Source organism: Rutidosis leptorrhynchoides, chromosome 2 (genome assembly GCF_046630445.1).
Source record: "Rutidosis leptorrhynchoides isolate AG116_Rl617_1_P2 chromosome 2, CSIRO_AGI_Rlap_v1, whole genome shotgun sequence".
NCBI classification, from domain to species: Eukaryota; Viridiplantae; Streptophyta; class Magnoliopsida; order Asterales; family Asteraceae; genus Rutidosis; species Rutidosis leptorrhynchoides.
In genome coordinates this window covers 422,265,744-422,293,542 of record NC_092334.1, presented here as the reverse complement: position 1 = coordinate 422,293,542, position 27,799 = coordinate 422,265,744, and the positions used below count along the sequence as shown (strand labels likewise).

General features: G+C 37.6%; 1 protein-coding gene and 1 long non-coding RNA gene across 2 annotated transcripts; one reads left to right on the top strand and one right to left on the bottom strand.

The window, feature by feature from the left end:
• The first annotated feature begins 443 nt into the window (after positions 1 to 443).
• On the top strand, positions 444 to 25,849 carry LOC139892356 (uncharacterized). Its single transcript, XR_011774042.1, has 3 exons — positions 444 to 557; positions 652 to 811; positions 25,421 to 25,849. It is a non-coding gene; the product is annotated as an uncharacterized lncRNA (long non-coding RNA).
• On the bottom strand, positions 25,548 to 27,289 carry LOC139892355 (peptidyl-prolyl cis-trans isomerase CYP26-2, chloroplastic). Its single transcript, XM_071875424.1, has 3 exons — positions 26,475 to 27,289; positions 25,949 to 26,396; positions 25,548 to 25,852 (listed from the first exon to the last, which is right to left on the bottom strand). Exons 1-3 carry the CDS (start codon positions 27,214 to 27,216, stop codon positions 25,750 to 25,752), a joined length of 1,293 nt encoding a protein of 430 aa, XP_071731525.1. The 5' UTR covers positions 27,217 to 27,289; the 3' UTR covers positions 25,548 to 25,749.
• Between the last annotated feature and the right edge of the window lie 510 nt (positions 27,290 to 27,799).

Below are 27,799 nucleotides of genomic sequence, written 5' to 3'. Positions count from 1 at the left end.
GAATGATAAATGTGTTACAATTATGAGTTCATCATTATCATATATGTTCACTTATTGAATGAAATTTGATGATGTTGCATCCTTTTTATAATTTGTATATATGTCGAGGTCTTTGTCACATAAATGATTTTGCTTATCCTGGTCTTACTACCAGATAGATTTGGTACAGCTAATTATCTAACCGAATGTTTACTTTTATTGATTTGGTTGTATGCATTGTGCATTTTATACAACTGTTCATAAGTTTAACAGCTTAAAAATATCTTTTACCCTTTTTTGGAGTTATGTTTCAATAAAAGGAATTACAGTCGTTGCTACATACAAAACCTTTCTGGAGTGTACGTTTTGTGTTAAGACGTCTGTGTCTGTGTATTGATAATTGATGATGCATCTGTTGAATTATTTTTATCCCTTATGCATTATAGTTTATTTTTTGAAACAATATAAAGGATGCTTTTGAGCTTTATCGTGTTCAAAGTTTCCTCGGTTTGAGACTTTGAATTTTGTAGTTCTTCGCACGGTATTTAATTTCGGATATTTGGGGGAGAGTTGTTCGGGTATTTATTCACCCTTGTCTCTCGTTTGGTTCAATAAGTCATTTAAGGTCTATACCACTTCATTTTTTCTTTACAATTCATTGTTTAAATTTAGGTGCAACAAGAGGGTACCGCCGTCGATTTTTATCAGGTAGTCAGCGCAATATTATGTGCGAGGAGAGGTCGGGTGAATGTAGATATGGACACAATCGCATGTGAATCCTGTGGGGTCTGACTCCTCTTTTCGACTCCATTATCTTGGGCACAACAACAAGGTAACCCATGCTTTTTGTTATATGACTACATTGTAAATGATATGTACGCACGTGTTTTTGAGCCATTACATCAACGATAATAGTATAATACTCAATCCCGCTTGGGCGAGGTATGGCTGAGGTAAGATGTATACCGTCATACTCTCGAAGAGACTGCTTCTTGAAGACCCCGACCAACTTTAATGCATATAAAAAAAGAATATAAATATAAATTAGAAATAAAATAGAAAAATACTGTAATAAATAAGTATATAAGTATATAAATTTGATAAATATAATTGTTATGAATCTTCTTGGATTAATCTTTCAAACCTTGGGTCATTAACCTAAACGAGCCCCTGAAACTAAGCGCGCCCTAGAGTAATGCTCCCACTTGAACCATACATGATTGAAAAGGGTATGAATTTAGTTAAGGGTGAATTTTTTTTTTTTTTTGAACGGCAAGCTTGCATCAGCGTATCATCTATTTCAACGACACTCATCATTTGCACATACACACGCGTTCGGGCAGGAAACCCGAACCATATTACAGGGATCCGAACCTTAAACCATCCCGAGGGGCAGGCGGGTCGGATCTGGGTCCTGAATAGGTCGGTAAAACCTTCCCAGGGGCAACCCGGCTTATGGTAAGTAAGCCTACCACGGGTATTTTTAAAGAGTGGGACTCGAACTTGAGTCCACTCTCCCCCTTGCCCTGGCCCCACCTAAGTGAAACCAAGGATACCAACCAGCCACTGCTATGTTGGTAGTTAAGGGTGATTTAAGGTTTAGGTGATTTAAGGTTTAGGGTTTATTGTTTAGCCTAAGTGTAGAACTCACCAAGGTTGAAAATGTAACATCCCGTTTTCCCGTACGTAGCGAAAGGTACTCACTTAATCAATTTTACGTTTATAACTCGTTAACTTATGCGTAAATGCATGGATATATGTGTGGATATATATATATATACGTATATATGTACTTGTTAATGTGTGCGTAAATAAGTCTTAAAGGAGTTTCGGTTAGTGTTAAGTCTTGTGAGACTTAGATATGAGAGTTAGACGTGTATTGGAAGCTTGAACGAATTTAATGTTGTGTAAATCGATTTTTGTGTTTAAGATGGTCGAGCTGACCAGATCGTGCCTTAGGCCGCGCCGCGACAATTGGGTCTGCGCCGCGGCATAACAAGCAAATTGGGATCAGAAGTTGGCTTAAGAAGAGTATATTTTCCCTTTATGTGTCGCGCCGCGACAATTAAGGTCGCGCCGCGACAGTTCTGCAGTTCTGATTCCGGTTTTAGCTTAAATTAAATGACTTTGAGGGACAAAATGATATTTTGACATGTAAATCTGATGGGAGCATTAACTCTCCACCACACATCCATTTATTTCATTTTTATTTCCATTTTCTTTCCTATTTCTCTCCCAAAACACAAAACCCACCTAGCTTGATCTTGAGATTTGAAGTTGGAGATTTGTGAATCAAACCTAGGAGCGAGATTTAAAGTTGTTCTCCTTGTCTCTAGCTACGCGTGGATAGTCTCGGTAAGTTCTAACTCTAAGTTTTGAGTTTTAATTGATTAATGACTAGGGTTTGGGTTACTAGAGATTTGTATGACCCATTTGAGGGTAAAATGGGTGAGTTTGGGTTATGTTGTTGTAATAAAACCCTAATAGCCATAATCTAGGGTTTTGGCCTTGTGATTTGAGGTTGTAAGTGCCAATTGGTGTTGTTAGTCACTAATGCACTTTAGGATTTATGAAAGAAGTGTAAATGGGTAAGTTTGACTTGATTATGAGTCTAAGTAATGTAAAATGGGTCAAATGTACTAGTTGACCTAATTAGATGAAATGGGTATGGATTACAATAAGTTTCGTGTTAATTGAAGTTAATAGACTTTAATTCACTAGTCTTAGTGATTAAAGTCGAGACTTGGCCATTTATGGGCGGTTGTGAGTGGTTGAGTCATTTAATGCAATTTGGGTCATTAAATGCTCAAGTGGGAGTATTGTGGTTAATCCCACTAGTTGTGAAATTGAATGTGAAATGTCCCGTTCTTATTGATTAAAAACGTTCCATATTAATTGATTTCGTTGCGAGGTTTTGACCTCTATATGAGACGTTTTTCAAAGACTGCATTCATTTTAAAACAAACCATAACCTTTATTTCATCAATAAAGGTTTAAAAAGCTTTACGTAGATTATCAAATAATGATAATCTAAAATATCCTGTTTACACACGACCATTACATAATGGTTTACAATACAAATATGTTACAACAAAATAAGTTTCTTGAATGCAGTTTTTACACAATATCATACAAGCATGGACTTCAAATCTCGTCCTTATTTAAGTATGCGACAGCGGAAGCTCTTAATAATCACCTGAGAATAAACATGCTTAAAACGTCAACAAAAATGTTGGTGAGTTATAGGTTTAACCTATATATATCAAATCATAATAATAGACCACAAGATTTCATATTTCAATACACATCCCATACATAGAGATAAAAATCATTCATATGGTGAACACCTGGTAACCGACATTAACAAGATGCATATATAAGAATATCCCCATCATTCCGGGACACCCTTCGGATATGATATAAATTTCGAAGTACTAAAGCATCCGGTACTTTGGATGGGGCTTGTTGGGCCCGATAGATCTATCTTTAGGATTCGCGTCAATTAGGGTGTCTGTTCCCTAATTCTTAGATTACCAGACTTAATAAAAAGGGGCATATTCGATTTCGATAATTCAACCATAGAATGTAGTTTCACGTACTTGTGTCTATTTTGTAAATCATTTATAAAACCTGCATGTATTCTCATCCCAAAAATATTAGATTTTAAAAGTGGGACTATAACTCACTTTCACAGATTTTTACTTCGTCGGGAAGTAAGACTTGGCCACTGGTTGATTCATGAACCTATAACAATATATACATATATATCAAAGTATGTTCAAAATATATTTACAACACTTTTAATATATTTTGATGTTTTAAGTTTATTAAGTCAGCTGTCCTCGTTAGTAACCTACAACTAGTTGTCCACAGTTAGATGTACAGAAATAAATCGATAAATATTATCTTGAATCAATCCACGACCCAGTGTATACGTATCTCAGTATTGATCACAACTCAAACTATATATATTTTGGAATCAACCTCAACCCTGTATAGCTAACTCCAACATTCACATATAGAGTGTCTATGGTTGTTCCGAAATATATATAGATGTGTCGACATGATAGGTCGAAACATTGTATACGTGTCTATTGTATCTCAAGATTACATAATATACAATACAAGTTGATTAAGTTATGGTTGGAATAGATTTGTTACCAATTTTCACGTAGCTAAAATGAGAAAAATTATCCAATCTTGTTTTACCCATAACTTCTTCATTTTAAATCCGTTTTGAGTGAATCAAATTGCTATGGTTTCATATTGAACTCTATTTTATGAATCTAAATAGAAAAAGTATAGGTTTATAGTCAGAAAAATAAGTTACAAGTCGTTTTTGTAAAGGTAGTCATTTCAGTCGAAAGAACGACGTCTAGATGACCATTTTAGAAAACATACTTCCACTTTGAGTTTAACCATAATTTTTGGATATAGTTTCATGTTCATAATAAAAATCATTTTCTCATAATAACAACTTTTAAATCAAAGTTTATCACAGTTTTTAATTAACTAACCCAAAACAGCCCGAGGTGTTACTACGACGGCGTAAATCCGGTTTTACGGTGTTTTTCGTGTTTCCAGGTTTTAAATCATTAAGTTAGCATATCATATAGATATAGAACATGTGTTTAGTTGATTTTAAAAGTCAAGTTTGAAGGATTAACTTTTGTTTGCGAACAAGTTTAGAATTAACTAAACTATGTTCTAGTGATTACAAGTTTAAACCTTCGAATAAGATAGCTTTATATGTATAAATTGAATGATGTTATGAACATCATTACTACCTTAAGTTCCTTGGATAAACCTACTAGAAAAGAGAAAAATGGATCTAGCTTCAATGGATCCTTGGATGGCTCGAAGTTCTTGAAGCAGAATCATGACACGAAAACAAGTTCAAGTAAGATCATCACTTGAAATAAGATTGTTATAGTTATAGAAATTGAACCAAAGTTTGAATATGATTATTACCTTGTATTAGAATGATAACCTACTGTAAGAAACAAAGATTTCTTGAGGTTGGATGATCACCTTACAAGATTGGAAGTGAGCTAGCAAACTTGAAAGTATTCTTGATTTTATGAAACTAGAACTTTTGGAATTTATGAAGAACACTTAGAACTTGAAGATAGAACTTGAGAGAGATCAATTAGATGAAGAAAATTGAAGAATGAAAGTGTTTGTAGGTATTTTTGGTCGTTGGTGTATGGATTAGATATAAAGGATATGTTATTTTGTTTTCATGTAAATAAGTCATGAATGATTACTCATATTTTTGTAATTTTATGAGATATTTCATGCTAGTTGCCAAATGATGGTTCCCACATGTGTTAGGTGACTCACATGGGCTGCTAAGAGCTGATCATTGGAGTGTATATACCAATAGTACATACATCTAAAAGCTGTGTATTGTACGAGTACGAATACGGGTGCATACGAGTAGAATTGTTGATGAAACTGAACGAGGATGTAATTGTAAGCATTTTTGTTAAGTAGAAGTATTTTGATAAGTGTATTGAAGTCTTTCAAAAGTGTATAAATACATATTAAAACACTACATGTATATACATTTTAACTGAGTCGTTAAGTCATCGTTAGTCGTTACATGTAAGTGTTGTTTTGAAACCTTTAGGTTAACGATCTTGTTAAATGTTGTTAACCCAATGTTTATAATATCAAATGAGATTTTAAGTTATTATATTATCATGATATTATCATGTATGAATATCTCTTAATATGATATATATACATTAAATGTCTTTACAACGATAATCGTTACATATATGTCTCGTTTAAAAATCATTAAGTTAGTAGTCTTGTTTTTACATATGTAGTTCATTGTTAATATACTTAATGATATGTTTACTTATCATAGTATCATGTTAACTATATATATATCCATATATATGTCATCATATAGTTTTTACAAGTTTTAACGTTCGTGAATCACCGGTCAACTTGTGTGGTCAATTGTCTATATGAAACATATTTCAATTAATCAAGTCTTAACAAGTTTGATTGCTTAACATGTTGGAAACATTTAATCATGTAAATATCAATCTCAATTAATATATATAAACATGTAAAAGTTCGGGTCACTACAGTACCTACCCGTTAAATAAATTTCGTCCCGAAATTTTAAGCTGTTGAAGGTGTTGACGAATCTTCTGGAAATAGATGCGGGTATTTCTTCTTCATCTGATCTTCATGCTCCCAGGTGAACTCAGGTCCTAACGAGCATTCCATCGAACCTTAACAATTGGTATCTTGTTTTGCTTAAGTCTTTTAACCTCACGATCCATTATTTTGACGGGTTCTTCGATGAATTGAAGTTTTTCGTTGATTTGGATTTCATCTAACGGAATAGTGAGATCTTCTTTAGCAAAACATTTCTTCAATTTCGAGACGTGGAAAGTGTTATGTACAGCCGCGCGTTGTTGAGGTAACTCAAGTTGGTAAGCTACTGGTCCGACACGATCAATAATCTTGAATGGTCCAATATACCTTGGATTTAATTTCCCTCGTTTACCAAATCGTACAACGCCTTTCCAAGGTGCAACTCTAAGCATGACCATCTCTCCAATTTCAAATTCTATATCTTTTCTTTTAATGTCAGCGTAGCTCTTTTGTCGACTTTGGGCGGTTTTCAACCGTTGTTGAATTTGGATGATCTTCTCGGTAGTTTCTTGTATAATCTCCGGACCCGTAATCTGTCTATCCCCCACTTCACTCCAACAATTCGGAGACCTGCACTTTCTACCATAAAGTGCTTCAAACGGCGCCATCTCAATGCTTGAATGGTAGCTGTTGTTGTAGGAAAATTCTGCTAATGGTAGATGTCGATCCCAACTGTTTCCGAAATCAATAACACATGCTCGTAGCATGTCTTAAAGCGTTTGTATCATCCTTTCGCTCTGCCCATCAGTTTGTGGATGATAGGCAGTACTCATGTCTAGACGAGTTCCTAATGCTTGCTGTAATGTCTGCCAGAATCTTGAAATAAATCTGCCATCCCTATCAGAGATAATAGAGATTGGTATTCCATGTCTGGAGACGACTTCCTTCAAATACAGTCGTGCTAACTTCTCCATCTTGTCATCTTCTCTTATTGGCAGGAAGTGTGCTGATTTGGTGAGACGATCAACTATTACCCAAATAGTATCAAAACCACTTGCAGTCCTTGGCAATTTAGTGATGAAATCCATGGTAATGTTTTCCCATTTCCATTCCGGGATTTCGGGTTGTTGAAGTAGACCTGATGGTTTCTGATGCTCAGCTTTGACCTTAGAACACGTCAAACATTCTCCTACGTATTTAGCAACATCGGCTTTCATACCCGGCCACCAAAAATGTTTCTTGAGATCCTTGTACATCTTCCTCGTTCCAGGATGTATTGAGTATCTGGTTTTATGAGCTTCTCTAAGTACCATTTCTCTCATATCTCCAAATTTTGGTACCCAAATCCTTTCAGCCCTATACCGGGTTCCGTCTTCCCGAATATTAAGATGCTTCTCCGATCCTTTGGGTATTTCATCCTTTAAATTTCCCTCTTTTAAAACTCCTTGTTGCGCCTCCTTTATTTGAGTAGTAAGGTTATTATGAATCATTATATTCATAGATTTTACTCGAATGGGTTCTCTGTCCTTCCTGCTCAAGGCATCGGCTACCACATTTGCCTTCCCCGGGTGGTAACGTATCTCAAAGTCGTAATCATTCAATAATTCAATCCACCTACGCTGCCTCATATTCAGTTGTTTCTGATTAAATATGTGTTGAAGACTTTTGTGGTCGGTATATATAATACTTTTGACCCCATATAAGTAGTGCCTCCAAGTCTTTAATGCAAAAACAACCGCGCCTAATTCCAAATCATGCGTCGTATAATTTTGTTCGTGAATCTTCAATTGTCTAGACGCATAAGCAATCACCTTCATTCGTTGCATTAATACACAACCGAGACCTTGCTTTGATGCATCACAATAAATCACAAAATCATCATTCCCTTCAGGCAATGACAATATAGGTGCCGTAGTTAGCTTTTTCTTCAATAACTGAAACGCTTTCTCTTGTTCATCATTCCATTCAAATTTCTTCCCTTTATGCGTTAATGCAGTCAAGGGTTTTGCTATTCTAGAAAAGTCTTGGATGAACCTTCTGTAGTAACCAGCTAGTCCTAAAAACTGGCGTATGTGTTTCGGAGTTTTCGGGGTTTCCCACTTTTCAACAGTTTCTATCTTTGCCGGATCCACCTTAATACCTTCTTTGTTCACTATGTGACCGAGGAATTGAACTTCTTCCAACCAAAATGCACACTTTGAAAACTTAGCGTACAATTCTTCCTTCCTCAATACTTCTAACACCTTTCTCAAATGTTCACCGTGTTCTTGGTCATTCTTTGAGTAAATAAGTATGTCATCAATGAAGACAATGACAAACTTGTCAAGGTATGGTCCACACACTCGGTTCATAAGGTCCATGAACACAGCTGGTGCATTAGTTAAACCAAACAGCATAACCATAAACTCGTAATGACCGTAACGTGTTCTGAAAGCAGTCTTTGGAATATCATCTTCTTTCACCCGCATTTGATGATACCCGGAACGTAAGTCAATCTTTGAATAAACAGACGAGCCTAGTAGTTGATCAAATAAGTCGTCGATTCTTGGTAGTGAGTAGCGGTTCTTGATGGTAAGTTTGTTCAACTCTCGGTAGTCGATACACAACCTGAATGTACCATCTTTCTTCTTGACAAACAAAACAGGAGCTCCCCACGGTGATGTGCTTGGTCGAATGAAACCACGTTCTAAAAGTTCTTGTAATTGGCTTTGCAGTTCTTTCATCTCACTGGGTGCGAGTCTGTAAGGAGCACGAGCTATTGGTGCAGCTCCTGGTACAAGATCTATTTGAAATTCAACGGATCGATGTGGGGGTAATCCCGGTAATTCTTTCGGAAATACATTGGGAAATTCTTTTGTAATGGGAACATCATTGATGCTCTTTTCTTCAGTTTGTACTTTCTCGACGTGTGCTAGAACAGCATAGCAACCTTTTCTTATTAGTTTTTGTGCCCTCAAATTACTAATAAGATGTAGCTTCGTGTTGCCCTTTTCTCCGTATACCATTAAGGGTTTTCCTTTTTCTCGTATAATGCGAATTGCATTTTTGTAACAAACGATCTCTGCTTTCACTTCTTTTAACCAGTCCATACCGATTATCACATCAAAACTCCCTAACTCTACTGGTATCAAATCAATCTTAAATGTTTCGCTAACCAGTTTAATTTCTCGATTCCGACATATATTATCTGCTGAAATTAATTTACCATTTGCTAATTCGAGTAAAAATTTACTATCCAAAGGCGTCAATGGACAACTTAATTTAGCACAAAAATCTCTACTCATATAGCTTCTATCCGCACCCGAATCAAATAAAACGTAAGCAGATTTATTGTCAATAAGAAACGTACCCGTAACAAGCTCCGGGTCTTCCTGTGCCTCTGCCGCATTAATATTGAAAACTCTTCCGCGGCCTTGTCCATTCGTGTTCTCCTGGTTCGGGCAATTTCTAATAATGTGGCCCGATTTTCCACATTTATAACAAACTACATTGGCATAACTTGCTCCGACACTACTTGCTCCGCCATTACTCGTTCCGACACCATTTGTTCCTTTCGTTCTATTAACCCCTGGTCCGTAGACCTCACACTTCGCCGCGCTATGACCATTTCTTTTACACTTATTGCAAAATTTGGTGCAGAACCCCGAGTGATACTTTTCACACCTTTGGCATAGCTGCTTCTGATTGTTGTTGTTATTGCGGTTATTATTGTTGTTGGGATGATTGTTGTAGTTGCTGTTGTTGTTGTTGTTGTTGTTGTTGGGCCGTTTGTTGTAGTTGCGATTGATGTTGCGATTGTTGGGATAATTGTTGCGATTATTGTTGTAATTGCTGTTGTTGTTGTATTGGTGATTCTTATCACCGTTTTCCTCCCACTTTCTTTTGACTTGCTTCACATTGGCCTCTTCAGCAGTCTGTTCTTTAATTCTTTCTTCAATCTGGTTCACTAGTTTGTGAGCCATTCTACATGCCTGTTGTATGGAGGCGGGCTCGTGTGAACTTATATCTTCTTGGATTCTTTCCGGTAATCCTTTCACAAACGCGTCGATCTTCTCTTCCTCATCTTCGAATGCTCCCGGACACAATAGGCACAATTCTGTGAATCGTCTTTCGTACGTGGTAATATCAAATCCTTGGGGTCGTAACCCTCTAAGTTCTGTCTTGAGCTTATTGACCTCGGTTCTGGGACGGTACTTCTCGTTCATCAAGTGCTTGAATGCTGACCACGGTAGTGCGTACGCATCGTCTTATCCCACTTGCTCTAGATAGGTATTCCACCATGTTAACGCAGAACCTGTGAAGGTATGCGTAGCGTACTTCACTTTGTCCTCTTCAGTACACTTACTTATGGCAAACACCGATTCGACCTTCTCGGTCCACCGTTTCAATCCGATCGGTCCTTCGGTTCCATCAAATTCCAAAGGTTTGCAGGCAGTGAATTCTTTGTAGGTGCATCCTACACGATTTCCTGTACTGCTAGATCCAAGGTTATTGTTGGTATGTAGCGCAGCCTGTACTGCGGCTATGTTTGAAGCTATAAAAGTACGGAATTCCTCTTCATTCATATTCACGGTGTGTCGAGTAGTCGGTGCCATTTCCTTCAAAATAGTCAAATGGAACAAGTTAATCATACAGAATATTAAGAGTAGTTAATAGTATTTCGTAGCATAATATGAACTCATTTATAAAAGCTTTTTCTTCATATTAGCATTTTATAAGTTTAAATTCGGGTAGTACCTACCCGTTAAGTTCATACTTAGTAGCTAATATACAATTCAACTACTACAATTCTATATGAAAAACTGATTATAATAATATTTCGCGTTCAAACTTTTACACAATATTTTACAAACTTACAATACCGCTTATTTTACATATAGCATGAAATATAGCACACAATAAATTTGATACAAGATGGTTGTGAAGATAATTCTAGCTAGTACACAAGTCGTTCAGCAAAGGCAATAAAGACACGTAATTCATACGTCCAAAAACAAGTCATGCATTCTGGTTTTACTAGGATTACTTCCCATCATTGGTCTTGTGAAACATAACCGTTATGGCCGTTGATAAGACAGCGTATTGTAACGTCGTCAAAGGGACGAGGGTTACGTAATGTCCAACAGTCCCGTAACAATCTAAAAACCTCATTTCTTACCCCAATTACCGACTCCGTCACTTGTGGGAACGTTTTGTTTAATAGTTGTAGCCCGATGTTCTTGTTCTCACTTTGGTGAGAAGCGAACATTACTAATCCGTAAGCATAACATGCTTCTTTATGTTGCATGTTAGCCGCTTTTTCTAAATCACGAAGTCCAATATTCGGATATATTGAGTCAAAATAATTTCTTAACCCATTGCGTAAAATAGCATTTGGGTTCCCCGCAATATATGCGTCAAAGTAAACACATCGTAACTTATGGATTTCCCAATGTGATATCCCCCATCTTTCGAACGAAAGCCTTTTATAAACCAAGGCATTCTTGGAACGTTCTTCGAATGTCTTACAAACTGATCTCGTCTTAAATAGTTGTGCCGAAGAATTCTGACCGACTCTAGACAAGATTTCATCAATCATGTCTTCGGGTAGGTCTCTTAAAATATTGGGTTGTCTATCCATTTTGTGTTTTTATACTGTAAAATAGACAAGAGTTAGATTCATAAAAAAAATACTTATTAATACAAGCAATTTTTACATATATCATAAAGCATAAGCACACTATATTACATATATTACACCACACGAATACAACTATCTTATTCCGACTCGCTTGTTTCTTCTTCTTCGGTTTTGGTTCGTTTTGCCAAGTTTCTAGGGATATATGATGTTCCCCTAATACGAGCCGTCGTTATCCACATTGGTTTAGAAAAATCTGGTGGTTTAGAGGTTCCCGGGTCATTGTTACAACTTAAGGACTTCGGGGGTTGACGATACATATAAAGTTCATCGGGGTTGGAATTAGATTTCTCTATTTTTATGCCCTTTCCCTTATTATTTTCTTTTGCCTTTTTAAATTCAGTTGGGGTAATTTCTATAACATCATCGGAATTCTCGTCGGAATCCGATTCATCGAAGAATTGGTAATCCTCCCAATATTTTGCTTCCTTGGCGGAAACACCATTGACCATAATTAACCTTGGTCGGTTGGTTGAGGATTTTCTTTTACTTAACCGTTTTATTATTTCCCCCACCGGTTCTATTTCTTCATCCGGTTCCGATTCTTCTTCCGGTTCCGATTCTTCTTCCGGTTCCGACTCTTCTTCCGGTTCCTCTTCGGGAACTTGTGAATCAGTCCACGAATCATTCCAATTTACATTTGACTCTTCATTATTATTAGGTGAGTCAATGGGACTTGTTCTAGAGGTAGACATCTATCACATAATACCAAACGCTTTAAGAGATTAATATATCACATAATATTCACATGTTAAAAATATATAGTTTCCAACAAAATTTGTTAAGCAATCATTTTTCAAGTAAACACGGTCGAAGTCCAGACTCACTAATGCATCCTAACAAACTCGATAAGACACACTAATGCAAAATTCTGGTTCTCTAAGACCAACGCTTGGATACCAACTGAAATGTCCCGTTCTTATTGATTAAAAACGTTCCATATTAATTGATTTCGTTGCGAGGTTTTGACCTCTATATGAGACGTTTTTCAAAGACTGCATTCATTTTAAAACAAACCATAACCTTTATTTCATCAATAAAGGTTTAAAAAGCTTTACGTAGATTATCAAATAATGATAATCTAAAATATCCTGTTTACACACGACCATTACATAATGGTTTACAATACAAATATGTTACAACAAAATAAGTTTCTTGAATGCAGTTTTTACACAATATCATACAAGCATGGACTCCAAATCTCGTCCTTATTTAAGTATGCGACAGCGGAAGCTCTTAATAATCACCTGAGAATAAACATGCTTAAAACGTCAACAAAAATGTTGGTGAGTTATAGGTTTAACCTATATATATCAAATCATAATAATAGACCACAAGATTTCATATTTCAATACACATCCCATACATAGAGATAAAAATCATTCATATGGTGAACACCTGGTAACCGACATTAACAAGATGCATATATAAGAATATCCCCATCATTCCGGGACACCCTTCGGATATGATATAAATTTCGAAGTACTAAAGCATCCGGTACTTTGGATGGGGCTTGTTGGGCCCGATAGATCTATCTTTAGGATTCGCGTCAATTAGGGTGTCTGTTCCCTAATTCTTAGATTACCAGACTTAATAAAAAGGGGCATATTCGATTTCGATAATTCAACCATAGAATGTAGTTTCACGTACTTGTGTCTATTTTGTAAATCATTTATAAAACCTGCATGTATTCTCATCCCAAAAATATTAGATTTTAAAAGTGGGACTATAACTCACTTTCACAGATTTTTACTTCATCGGGAAGTAATACTTGGCCACTGGTTGATTCACAAACCTATAACAATATATACATATATATCAAAGTATGTTCAAAATATATTTACAACACTTTTAATATATTTTGATGTTTTAAGTTTATTAAGTCAGTTGTCCTCGTTAGTAACCTACAACTAGTTGTCTACAGTTAGATGTACAAAAATAAATCGATAAATATTATCTTGAATCAATCCACGACCCAGTGTATACGTATCTCAGTATTGATCACAACTCAAACTATATATATTTTGGAATCAACCTCAACCCTGTATAGCTAACTCCAACATTCACATATAGAGTGTCTATGGTTGTTCCGAAATATATATAGATGTGTCGACATGATAGGTCGAAACATTGTATACGTGTCTATGGTATCTCAAGATTACATAATATACAATACAAGTTGATTAAGTTATGGTTGGAATAGATTTGTTACCAATTTTCACGTAGCTAAAATGAGAAAAATTATCCAATCTTGTTTTACCCATAACTTCTTCATTTTAAATCCGTTTTGAGTGAATCAAATTGCTATGGTTTCATATTGAACTTATGAATCTAAATAGAAAAAGTATAGGTTTATAGTCATAAAAATAAGTTGCAAGTCGTTTTTGTAAAGGTAGTCATTTCAGTCGAAAGAACGACGTCTAGATGACCATTTTAGAAAACATACTTCCACTTTGAGTTTAACCATAATTTTTGGATATATTTTCATGTTCATAATAAAAATCATTTTCTCAGAATAACAACTTTTAAATCAAAGTTTATCACAGTTTTTAATTAACTAACCCAAAACAGCCCGAGGTGTTACTACGACGGCGTAAATCCGGTTTTACGGTGTTTTTCGTGTTTCCAGGTTTTAAATCATTAAGTTAGCATATCATATAGATATAGAACATGTGTTTAGTTGATTTTAAAAGTCAAGTTAGAAGGATTAACTTTTGTTTGCGAACAAGTTTAGAATTAACTAAACTATGTTCTAGTGATTACAAGTTTAAACCTTCGAATAAGATAGCTTTATATGTATGAATCGAATGATGTTATGAACATCATTACTACCTTAAGTTCCTTGGATAAACCTACTGGAAAAGAGAAAAATGGATCTAGCTTCAATGGATCCTTGGATGGCTCGAAGTTCTTGAAGCAGAATCATGACACGAAAACAAGTTCAAGTAAGATCATCACTTGAAATAAGATTGTTATAGTTATAGAAATTGAACCAAAGTTTGAATATGATTATTACCTTGTATTAGAATGATAACCTACTGTAAGAAACAAAGATTTCTTGAGGTTGGATGATCACCTTACAAGATTGGAAGTGAGCTAGCAAACTTGAAAGTATTCTTGATTTTATGAAACTAGAACTTTTGGAATTTATGAAGAACACTTAGAACTTGAAGATAGAACTTGAGAGAGATCAATTAGATGAAGAAAATTGAATAATGAAAGTGTTTGTAGGTGTTTTTGGTCGTTGGTGTATGGATTAGATATAAAGGATATGTTATTTTGTTTTCATGTAAATAAGTCATGAATGATTACTCATATTTTTGTAATTTTATGAGATATTTCATGCTAGTTGCCAAATGATGGTTCCCACATGTGTTAGGTGACTCACATGGGCTGCTAAGAGCTGATCATTGGAGTGTATATACCAATAGTACATACATCTAAAAGCTGTGTATTGTACGAGTACGAATACGGGTGCATACGAGTAGAATTGTTGATGAAACTGAACGAGGATGTAATTGTAAGCATTTTTGTTAAGTAGAAGTATTTTGATAAGTGTATTGAAGTCTTTCAAAAGTGTATAAATACATATTTAAACACTACATGTATATACATTTTAACTGAGTCGTTAAGTCATCGTTAGTCGTTACATGTAAGTGTTGTTTTGAAACCTTTAGGTTAACGATCTTGTTAAATGTTGTTAACCCAATGTTTATAATATCAAATGAGATTTTAAGTTATTATATTATCATGATATTATCATGTATGAATATCTCTTAATATGATATATATACATTAAATGTCTTTACAACGATAATCGTTACATATATGTCTCGTTTAAAAATCATTAAGTTAGTAGTCTTGTTTTTACATATGTAGTTCATTGTTAATATACTTAATGATATGTTTACTAATAATAGTATCATGTTAACTATATATATATCCATATATATGTCATCATATAGTTTTTACAAGTTTTAACGTTCGTGAATCACCGGTCAACTTGTGTGGTCAATTGTCTATATGAAACATATTTCAATTAATCAAGTCTTAACAAGTTTGATTGCTTAACATGTTGGAAACATTTAATCATGTAAATATCAATCTCAATTAATATATATAAACATGGAAAAGTTCGGGTCACTACAGAATGTGCACTTAATGATTTAGGTACATTGCGTTGAAGCTCGGAAGTGCTAAATCATCATCTTTGTGACAAGGTGAGTGGAATAATTATATGTGTATGTATATAATTTATTTACTTGTGGGGTGTGGGTTTAAAGTTCGTTGTTGACGATACCATACACTAGAGTATATTGTGTTGTGATGAGGGTTTAAAGTTCGTTGTTGACGATACCTCACATATGGAATTAAAGTTCGATGTTGACGATGCCATACGACTATTGTAGTGAGTTGATGAGGGTTTAAAGTTCGATGTTGACGATACCTCATATGTGGGTTTAAAGTTCGGTGTTGACGATACCACATTAATGTAGGCGAATGGGGTTTAAGTTCGATGTTGACGATACCATTCGTTGGGCTAGCCTTGAGATCTTGAGTACTATGGATGTTGTGAACATCATCGTTATACTTGTATTTTAGCATAATGTGTTGTTGTGATATATGCTATTGTTATACTAGCCTTGCTATCGTGGTACTTAGCGTTATACTTATGAAATGTATGCTAAGCATGTAACTAGTATGTATGCGGATTTGGTAAGTGTTTGCAAGTAAGTAGGTTATATATATGTATGTATAATTGTTGCGCTCACTAAGCGTTGCTTACCCTCTCGTTGTTTACCATTTTATAGGTTCCGGCTTGGACAAGGGTAAGGGCATACGTTTGGACTAGTGGTCTCCTGCTTATGTTGTCGGGGGTGCTTTTGGTGTTAGCTTTTGAAGTTGGTCTAACGTTTTGGGTAGTTTAGCCCCAAACCATGCTCGAGGTCGTTTGGATTATAAACTATTCTTGTAGTGGGTCAAACTTGTATTAAACTTAATTAATGACTTTCGTACCTTTTGTAAACATTTAAATTGATGTACGTTTAAATGGAACTTATGGAATGGTTTACATATTTAATTGGCGCATAAATGTGTATTAAAAAAAAAATTATCGTATGGAGTACGGGTTGGGTTGTTTCAGAAAAACACGCGAGACGGGGTCGAGACGGTTGGGACCTTAAAGGGTTGAGACGGGGTCCAAACGGACGTTGACCGACGTTGACTTTTAAATATATAAATGCATATATACACATATCTTAAAGCCAACAAATTTTCGTTGACCAGTTTGTACCTATAATCGCTATTACTGCTAATATAATACAAAAAGTAACACTAAACTATGTCAATTTTGATTGGTTTGACCGACTTTAACCGAATTTTGATTTTGGACATGCGTTGACCCGACTTTTCCCGCCTTTGACCCAACTTATGAGACGCCGAGATAGGTTCGGGACAGTATAGTCACCAAAACACTACAACGGACATTGTTTGCAACCATGGAACTCACTCCCGAAAGCTAGTTTGAAGGAGGAAGGAACACCCAAACATATAGCTACCGTTGTTACGAGTGCAAATCGTGTCAAACGAGTAATGTACGACGATTGTTGAGCAAGATGGGGTAGTGTGGTACGCATGTATATACTCACGTGTTATGCTTTTCGTTCATGGTTTAACCCTTTCCGTTTTATAGAATGAAGACGAGAAACGGACCCGATCATGATAACGGAAGTACAAGCGAGGATGTCGAGTTTTCGGCTAAGGTTGAGGCCGTCTTTAAAAGGTTAAAAGCATATTTTCTTACGGACGTCCGAAAGGTCTTCCAAGATTCGGTCGATGGGCAAGTGACCGATTTGATAAATGAACGAATGAAGGCCACTATCGAAGAGGCCCTTGATGCTAGAAACATTTATCCTCGCGGTGAAGGAGGTGAAGGAAGGCGGGACTTCCACTACAAGAATTTCAAGGATACCCAACCTCCGATGTTTAATGGGGTGAGGGATCCATTGAAAAGCACTTGTTGGATTTCCGATATCGAGGGAGCTTTCCGTACCGCGGAATGTCCTCCCGAGAAGAAGACGAGATATGGGTCTAGCATGTTACGTGAAGAAGGCAAGTTATGGTGGGACGATAAAATCAATTTGTATGGCGAAGAGCAGTGCATGAGCTTGATATGGGAGGAGTTTAAGAAGGAATTCTTCCAAGAATACCGAACTTCTTCCGACCTTGATAGAATCCGGGACGAGTTGCATCATTTGCAACAAGGTTCAATGGACTTGGTTACTCTCAAGTCTACCTTTTTGGCAAAGACTCGCTTTTGCCCGGAATATGTTGGTGACGATCACAAGTTAATGAAAGATTTCTACCGTACTTTGAACGACGAGTTCAAGGGTAAGATTAGTCGGGGAATGGCTAAGACTTTTGAAGAGCTATACGAGTTGGCTCGGGGTTTTGAGCCAGAGGTTCCAAGAAAAAGCGATTTCACTTTTTCAAAAAGAAAGTTCGAAGGTTCGAGTCATTCGAATTTTTCAAATAAAAGGAACAAGAACAAAAAGGGTTCCGAAAGTGTCAATAGTGAGAAGAAGGGCGCTACCGGTGGTTTTGGGAGCTTTGTCCCTACTTGCTACAATTGTGGGGTACGTGGACATATGGCTCGAGATTGTTCGAAGCCAAATTCAACAAACAAGCTCACTTGTTTTAATTGCAACAAAGAAGGACATCGAAAGTCAGAGTGTCCCGATTTGAACAACGATAATGTTAAAAGGCTAGAGAAGGCGGCGGGTACGGCTAGGGGTCGAAACTATTTGATGACTAACGACGAAGCCAAGCAATCCAACGAAGTTGTCTCAGGTACCTTCTTGGTTAATTCTAATCCGGCAAGGATTCTTTTTGATAGCGGTGCAAATTTGTCGTTTGTGTCTCCAAAATTTGTGCCTAAACTTGATAGACCGTTAGCTAAGTTAAGTCGTCCGGTAGAAGTCGAAATAGCGGACGGCAAGACGGTGCTAGTGGTTGATGTGTGTAGGAATTGTGATGTCGTTTTTGGTACCAAAAACTTTAAAATTGATCTCGTCCCTATGACTTTGGGCGATTTTGATATCGTTGTTGGTATGGATTGGCTCGATCGAAATAGAGCCGATATTTCATGCCATGAAAAGTTTATACGTGTGAAGACCCCAAGTGGGGGAGAGCTAGTTATTCACGGCGATAAGCGAAGAAGACTTGTGCCGATATGTTCTTTTGCACGGGCACGTCGTTTTCTTGTTAGTGGTGGCATGGCTTTTCTTGCCCATGTTGTTGATACTCGTGACGAGTCACCACCCATTCGTGAAATTCCGATGGTTAGTGAATTCGAAGACGTTTTTCCAGACGAGTTACCGGGTGTTCCGGTGGAAAGACAAGTTGAATTTCCCATTGAGTTGGTTCTGGGAGCTACTCCCATTGCTAAAGCTCCTTATCGTTTAGCACCGACGGAAATGCAGGAGTTGTTAAATCAAACCCAAGAGTTGCTTGAGAAGGGTTTTATTCGATCGAGTGCTTCGCCGTGGGGCGCTCCGGTTTTATTCGTGAAAAGGAAGGATGGTAGTATGCGGATGTGCATCGATTACCGGGAGTTGAATAAAGTGACGATCAAGAATCGTTATCCGTTGCCTCGGATTAACGATTTGTTTGACCAACTCCAAGGTGCGACGTATTTCTCTAAGATCTACCTACGGTCCGGCTATCACCAAATGCGGGTCCGTGAGGAAGATATTGAGAAAACGGCTTTTCGAACGCGTTATGGGCATTTTGAGTTTGTAGTTATGCCTTTTGGTCTTACGAATGCACCGGCGGCATTCAAGGATCTAATGAACCGAGTATGCCAACCTATGTTGGACAAGTCGGTAATTGTGTTCATTGACGACATACTTGTTTATTCGAAGAGTATGAACGAACATGAACGTCATTTGCGTGAAGTATTGAAGACATTGCGGAAGGAGAAGTTGTATGCGAAGTTCTCCAAATGTGAATTTTGGCTAAGGGAAGTTCAATTCCTTGGTCATATTGTGAACAAGGAGGGTATCCAAGTATATCCGGGGAAGATAGAGACGGCAAAAAGTTGGAGACAACCGACTACGCCTACGGAGGTCCGAAGTTTTCTCGGATTGGCCGGTTATTATCGTCGGTTTATCCAAGACTTTTCTAAGATCGCCTCTTCATTGACAAAATTAACGAGGAAGAACGTGAGGTTTGTTTGGGAGAACGAGCAAGAAGTTGCCTTTCAATTGTTAAAGGAGAAGTTATGTCAAGCTCCGGTGTTAGTGTTGCCGGAAGGAGTGGAAGACATGACGGTTTATTGTGATGCTTCATTAAAAGGACTCGGGTGTGTTCTAATGCAAAGAGGTAAAGTCATCGCTTATGCCTCTCGACAATTAAAGGAACACGAGACGAGATATCCGACTCATGATCTTGAGTTGGCGGCGGTTGTGCATGCGTTAAAAATTTGGCGCCATTACTTGTATGGTGTCAAGTGTACGATTTATTCGGATCATAAGGGTTTGAAACATCTCTTTAATCAACGAGATTTGAATTATCGTCAACGTAGGTAGATGGATGTGGTAAAAGACTACGATTGTGAGATACTTTATCATCCGGGCAAGGCGAATGTGGTCGCGGATGCGTTAAGTCGAAAGAGTCATCACCCGGCGTTACGATTGGGATTGTTACGTATGATTATTACTAACGATTTCCTTGAAAAACTCGGCGTGATTCAAATAGAGGCTTACGTTCACAACAAGCATGCGGAGCGAATTGTGGGACAATCGGAGTTCATTACTATGGGCTCGCGGGGTTTGTTGTCTTTTCAAGGAAGAGTGTGGGTGCCTAAGATGGGAGATTATCGACAAGTGCTACTTGATGAAGCACATAAGTCAAAGTATTCCATTCATCCGGGCGCAACAAAATGTATCTTGATTTAAGGAAAGATTATTGGTGGCCGGGCATGAAACGTGATGTTGTGAAGTATGTTGAGCAATGCGTCATGTGTTTGCAAGTTAAAGCCGAGCACCAAAAGCCGTATGGTAAGTTACAACCGATAGAAATCCCGAAATGGAAATGGGAGCACATTACCATGGATTTCATCACAAAGTTACCTAAAACGGCGGGGACCCAATTTGATTCGATTTGGGTTATAGTTGATCGATTGACGAAAAGTGCTTTGTTTCTTCCCATTAAGGAAGCGATATCGTCGGAGACGTTGGCTAAGTTGTTTATCAAGGAAGTCATCTCTCGACACGGTGTTCCTATATCTATTATTTCGGATCGAGATACCCATTTTACGTCTCAGTTTTGGGAGAAAATTTCATGAAGATATGGGTACGCAATTGAAATTGAGCACGGCGTATCATCCTCAAACGGACGGTCAAACCGAACGTACGAATCAAACTTTGGAAGATATGTTACGAGCGTGTATTATCGATTTTGGTGGTAGTTGGGACGAGCACTTACCTTTGGTGGAATTCTCGTACAATAATAGTTATCATACTAGTATTGGGATGCCACCATATGAGATGTTTTATGGGCGTAGATGTCGAACCCCGATTTGTTGGGGTGAAGTGGGACAAAAGGAAATCGGGAGTACCGATTTGGTTTTAGAGACGAATAGCAAGATTGATGTGATTCGAGAGCATTTGAAGAAGGCTCAAGATAGGCAAAAGTCGTATGCCGACAAACGTAGACGAACGATCGAATTTCAAGAAGGTGACATGGTGATGCTTAAGGTTTCGCCATGGAAGGGTATTATTCGATTTCGGAAACGAGGAAAGTTAGCTCCTCGGTTTATTGGACCATTTAAGGTTTTAGCTCGTGTTGGTGAAGTCGCGTATCGTTTGGAATTACCCGAAGAGCTTGCGGGGATCCATAATACATTTCATGTTTCCCATCTCCGTAAGTGTCTTGCGGATGATTCGTCTTGGGTGCCATTAGACGAGATTGAGCTAAATAATAAGTTAGAGTATATCGAGGAACCGATTGCCATACTTGATGAGAAGGTCAAAAGGTTGAGACATAAAGAGGTCAGGACTTTTAAAGTTCAATGGCGTCGTAGTAAGGGTTCTGAGTTTACTTGGGAGCCCGAAGAGTTTGTGTTGGTCTATCTTCCTTCTTGTCATGCGGCTTGGATCGCGAGGACGCGCTCCGATTCAAGTGGGGGAGAGTTGTAACATCCCGTTTTCCCGTACGTAGCGAAAGGTACTCACTTAATCAATTTTACGTTTATAACTCGTTAACTTATGCATAAATGCATGGATATATGTGTGGATATATATATATACGTATATATGTACTTGTTAATGTGTGCGTAAATAAGTCTTAAAGGAGTTTCGGTTAGTGTTAAGTCTTGTGAGACTTAGATATGAGAGTTAGACGTGTATTGGAAGCTTGAACGAATTTAATGTTGTGTAAATCGATTTTTGTGTTTAAGATGGTCGAGCTGACCAGATCATGCCTTAGGCTGCGCCGCGACAATTGGGTCTGCGCCGCGGCATAACAAGCAAATTGGGATCAGAAGTTGGCTTAAGAAGAGTATATTTTCCCTTTATGTGTCGCGCCGCGACGATTAAGGTCGCGCCGCGACAGTTCTGCAGTTCTGATTCCGGTTTTAGCTTAAATTAAATGACTTTGAGGGACAAAATGGTAATTTGACATGTAAATCTGATGGGAGCATTAACTCTCCACCACACATCCATTTATTTCATTTTTATTTCCATTTTCTTTCCTATTTCTCTCCCAAAACACAAAACCCACCTAGCTTGATCTTGAGATTTGAAGTTGGAGATTTGTGAATCAAACCTAGGAGCGAGATTTAAAGTTGTTCTCCTTGTCTCTAGCTACGCGTGGGTAGTCTTGGTAAGTGCTAACTCTAAGTTTTGAGTTTTAATTGATTAATGACTAGGGTTTGGGTTACTAGAGATTTGTATGACCCATTTGAGGGTAAAATGGGTGAGTTTGGGTTATGTTGTTGTAATGAAACCCTAATAGCCATAATCTAGGGTTTTGGCCTTGTGATTTGAGGTTGTAAGTGCCAATTGGTGTTTTTAGTCACTAATGCACTTTAGGATTTATGAAAGAAGTGTAAATGGGTAAGTTTGACTTGATTATGAGTCTAAGTAATGTAAAATGGGTCAAATGTACTAGTTGACCTAATTAGATGAAATGGGTATGGATTACCCTAAGTTTTGTGTTAATTGAAGTTAATAGACTTTAATTCACTAGTCTTAGTGATTAAAGTCGAGACTTGGCCATTTATGGGCGGTTGTGAGTGGTTGAGTCATTTAATGCAATTTGGGTCATTAAATGCTCAAGTGGGAGTATTGTGGTTAATCCCACTAGTTGTGAAATTGAATGTGCACTTAATGATTTAGGTACATTGCGTTGAAGCTCGGAAGTGCTAAATCATCATCTTTGTGACAAGGTGAGTGGAATAATTATATGTGTATGTATATAATTTATTTACTTGTGGGGTGTGGGTTTAAAGTTCGTTGTTGACGATACCATACACTAGAGTATATTGTGTTGTGATGAGGGTTTAAAGTTCGTTGTTGACGATACCTCACGTATGGAATTAAAGTTCGATGTTGACGATGCCATACGACTATTGTACTGAGTTGATGAGGGTTTAAAGTTCGATGTTGACGATACCTCATATGTGGGTTTAAAGTTCGGTGTTGACGATACCACATTAATGTAGGCGAATGGGGTTTAAGTTCGATGTTGACGATACCATTCGTTGGGCTAGCCTTGAGATCTTGAGTACTATGGATGTTGTGAACATCATCGTTATACTTGTATTTTAGCATAATGTGTTGTTGTGATATTTGCTATTGTTATACTAGCCTTGCTATCGTGGTACTTAGCGTTATACTTATGAAATGTATGCTAAGCATGTAACTAGTATGTATGCGGATTTGGTAAGTGTTTGCAAGTAAGTAGGTTATATATATGTATGTATAATTGTTGCACTCACTAAGCGTTGCTTACCCTCTCGTTGTTTACCATTTTATAGGTTCCGGCTTGGACAAGGGTAAGGGCATACGTTTGGACTAGTGGTCTCCCGCTTATGTTGTCGGGGGTGCTTTTGGTGTTAGCTTTTGAAGTTGGCCTAACGTTTTGGGTAGTTTAGCCCCAAACCATGCTCGAGGTCGTTTGGATTATAAACTATTCTTGTAGTGGGTCAAACTTGTATTAAACTTAATTAATGACTTTCGTGCCTTTTGTAAACATTTAAATTGATGTACGTTTAAATGGAACTTATGGAATGGTTTACATATTTAATTGGCGCATAAATGTGTATTAAAAAAAAAAAAATTATCGTATGGAGTACGGGTTGGGTTGTTTCAGAAAAACACGCGAGACGGGGTCGAGACGGTTGGGACCTTAAAGGGTTGAGACGGGGTCCAAACGGACGTTGACCGACGTTGACTTTTAAATATATAAATGCATATATACACATATCTTAAAGCCAACAAATTTTCGTTGACCAGTTTGTACCTATAATCACTATTACTGCTAATATAATACAAAAAGTAACACTAAACTATGTCAATTTTGATTGGTTTGACCGACTTTAACCGAATTTTGATTTTGGACCGGCGTTGACCCGACTTTTCCCGCCTTTGACCCAACTTATGAGACGCCGAGACAGGTTCGGGACAGTATAGTCACCAAAACACTACAACGGACATTGTTTGCAACCATGGAACTCACTCCCGAAAGCTAGTTTGAAGGAGGAAGGAACACCCAAACATATATACCATCAATCACATTTTCATATGGCCGATGTGAGATTCATTACAATACCCCACCATGAATTAATCTCTCTAATCGTAAAAGATCTGGACTAACCATATGTGATTAACCTTAAGAGAGCCCGAAAGGAGGCTGCTGGTCAAATAGAAATACCACAGTCCGCCAAATTCTCTTGATGAAAATGGTGAACAAGCAGCAATTATTGCTAATAGTGGTACCATATCCTCAAATAGAAACCTTATTAACATCGACATTAGCAGGTAGTAGCAGAACTTTCGCCCAACATTTTCTCTGCCTGTTGTTGGACGAAATTTGAGGACTCTTTTTCATTTGAATCTGTTGATGGTAATCACCTTAGTTCTACAACTAATCGGTCAGCTGAATCAAATTAGTGGGAGGAATAATACTATGAGAACTCCAATTTCTTGATCCACTGAACTGGACACTACAACTTCAGGTCAACCAGAAAATTTAGACTGCAAAACTTTGAATGATAGTGATAATGTGCTAGAAGAACTAGCAAACTTCAGATAGTATTAAGTATGACCTGCGGAACTAGTTTCACAGTATGTGAAATTGTGAATTAACATTGATGAAATAGTAACCCACAGTAATGTCAGTTAACTATATGTTTTGCTTTGGGTCCACTTTGCTACTATTAATTGGATGTTAGATGTATGTGCTTTTTAGTCTACATGTGAACTAAAAAAGTAAAACGTTTTAATCACTAGTGTGTCTGTATAATGTATACATTTGTGCGTTGTGATCTGCGGTCTAATTACCGGCTTCAGTTTCTAAACGACTTCTCTTTAATATATGGCAACAAATAGATTGATCTGTTACCAATCTGTGTTTACCTTGCAGGTGGAAGACCCCATTGGTTCTGTCGAAAAGCTTCTCACGTCACCATCAACTAAAAGAAAGAATTTCACTCTTGGTTCGAGCTAAAGAAGCACACCATTAGCATAAAACATCAATTAAACATGTGTCACAAAGTAAGAAGTGTTTTCTTTTCGCTTTAAACAATTTTTTGAATATCCTGTCATCCATGGTATGCTCTTTTTTAGGGATAGGCTCAACTGTTTGTAACAAAATTTTCAGGCTTTACACAATCAAACGTATAACAATATTTGCATTGATCCACAACTCTTTGATCCTTGTAAATATAGGTTACTAACATGAACAAATGAAAATTAAGCCATTAACCCACAATTAGTCACTATTACTTTTGAATATGGTCTGTTGAACCCTCTCTCTGCAACCACAGCCCTTTTATCTCCAATCAACTTAGCCACCCTGTTTAACAACAAAATTTATTTAATTTCATTAATACTTATACTTAATTTGATATTAATGTAGATGTAGATTAATTGTTCATCAATAAATCAGTACCTGAAATAGGCAGAACTAGTGTTATCTTGAACAGTCTTAACCTGACCAATCCTCTCAACAACCTCCATACCTTCTAGAACCTTCCCTATCACTAATGTTGATGTGTCCAATTCCGGCGAATCTTTTGTCGAAATCACAAACTCCGTCCCGTTTGGTTCCTTCCCAATTTCTTCCTCATCAATAACCAACTTACCATTTCGGGCAACCAGCTTTTGCTTAGGTGGCGGCTTAAATGGGTCCCGTACTATAATACCAACAGTTCCTGCAACGTTCTTAATCCCGGCACATCTTCCATTCTCTCTCTCCAGTTCAGCAACGAGATTTTCGACTGCAAAATTCCTCCCGGTTTTAGCTGCGAGTTCAGCATCAACTCCATATGATCTAACCCCACCATGTTGCACATAATTTGGTGTGATCTTTATGAACTCTTTTCTTCTGTAACTAATACCTGCAAGTACATGTTCGAACGATTATAATTATATACTCTTATGATATTAGTTTAGGGAATTATGAAACATTAATAGACCTGCTGCACCACTGACAAAATCACTGAACTTAGTAGTCCCGGCTGGTACATTGTTCCCATATAACCCAATAACAACTCGACCAATGGGCTGTCCGTCGATCGATATATCCAGAAAAGCCCGCTTGGTAAGAATCTTGTCGGTGCAGCTGTCCGTTGCGGTTGAGTACGAATCATTGTCAACAGGACTAATGGTGCTAGTAGTCTCAACTTGATTGTCTTCGGTAGGACCCGCATTGCTCCTATTTTCGACCGGGTTCTCTTCGGCAGGACCCATGGTGTCACCATTGTCAACTGGGTTTTCTTCGGTGCTGCTGGTGATGTCGCCGTTGTCAACTGGGTTTTCTTCGGTGGTGCTGGTGATTTCACCATTGTCAACTGGGTTTTCTTCGGTGGTGTTGGTAGTGTTGTCAATATTCTCGATTGGGGTCTCTTCAGTTGGAGCGGTGGTGGAACTGTCGTCAACTGAGATTTCTTGCATAGAATTTGTGGCGGTATTAGTCTCGATTGGAATGTCGTCTATTAACAAGTTTTGTTGTTCTTGTGCTCTTGCTTTAGGCAGATAGAAAAAGTCTTGAAAATGGGAAGTGAGGATGAGTAGTGCAGATGACTTAGTACATATTGCAAGCTGTCTACGTGACAGTTTGATAGTTTCTGGAGTTTGAATCTGTGGCGGTGTTATTGGTGGTGGTGGTGGCATAGCTGTTGAATGCCGTACTGTTGCATTTTGCCACATCTTCTCCATTAATGGATTGCTGTGTGTGTGTGTGTGTGTGTGAAAAAGAATGATGGATAGAGAGAATGAGAGAGAGATGGGGAAATTGAGTGTGTGGGGTTGCAAGGAATTAGTTTTGTGGACAACAAGAGAGAGTAATCCCATTCCCATCCACAATGGTCGGAACTAGTAAAATGGGCCCGCGCGATGCCGCGGGACCTTTTGGGTTGCGTATTCATAGTTAATGGAGCGTTATGTATTTACAGAAGTAAAAACGTTTTGCTACGGGTGTTTTTAAATACACGTAGTTAGTATCTAATGTACCTAATGGTCTATGCGTTTTTAACGGCGGGAAGATCGTGTAAAAAAAAGGGAAACAGAATTATCGATATGATGTAGCTAGTTTGGGGAGTTTATTATAGGTGTGTGTATGTATTGAATATATTCCGAGGTATTTAGCGTTTTTTTTAGAAGTGTCCGTTTCGCGTATAGTTAGTCTCGTTGTGTTTGTTAGATTTTTTTGAGTTGGACGGTGAGTTCGGAAAAAATTAACGCGAGGCGAGCGGAAAGATATGTCACGTTGAGTATTGAATATAGTCCGAGGTATTTAGCG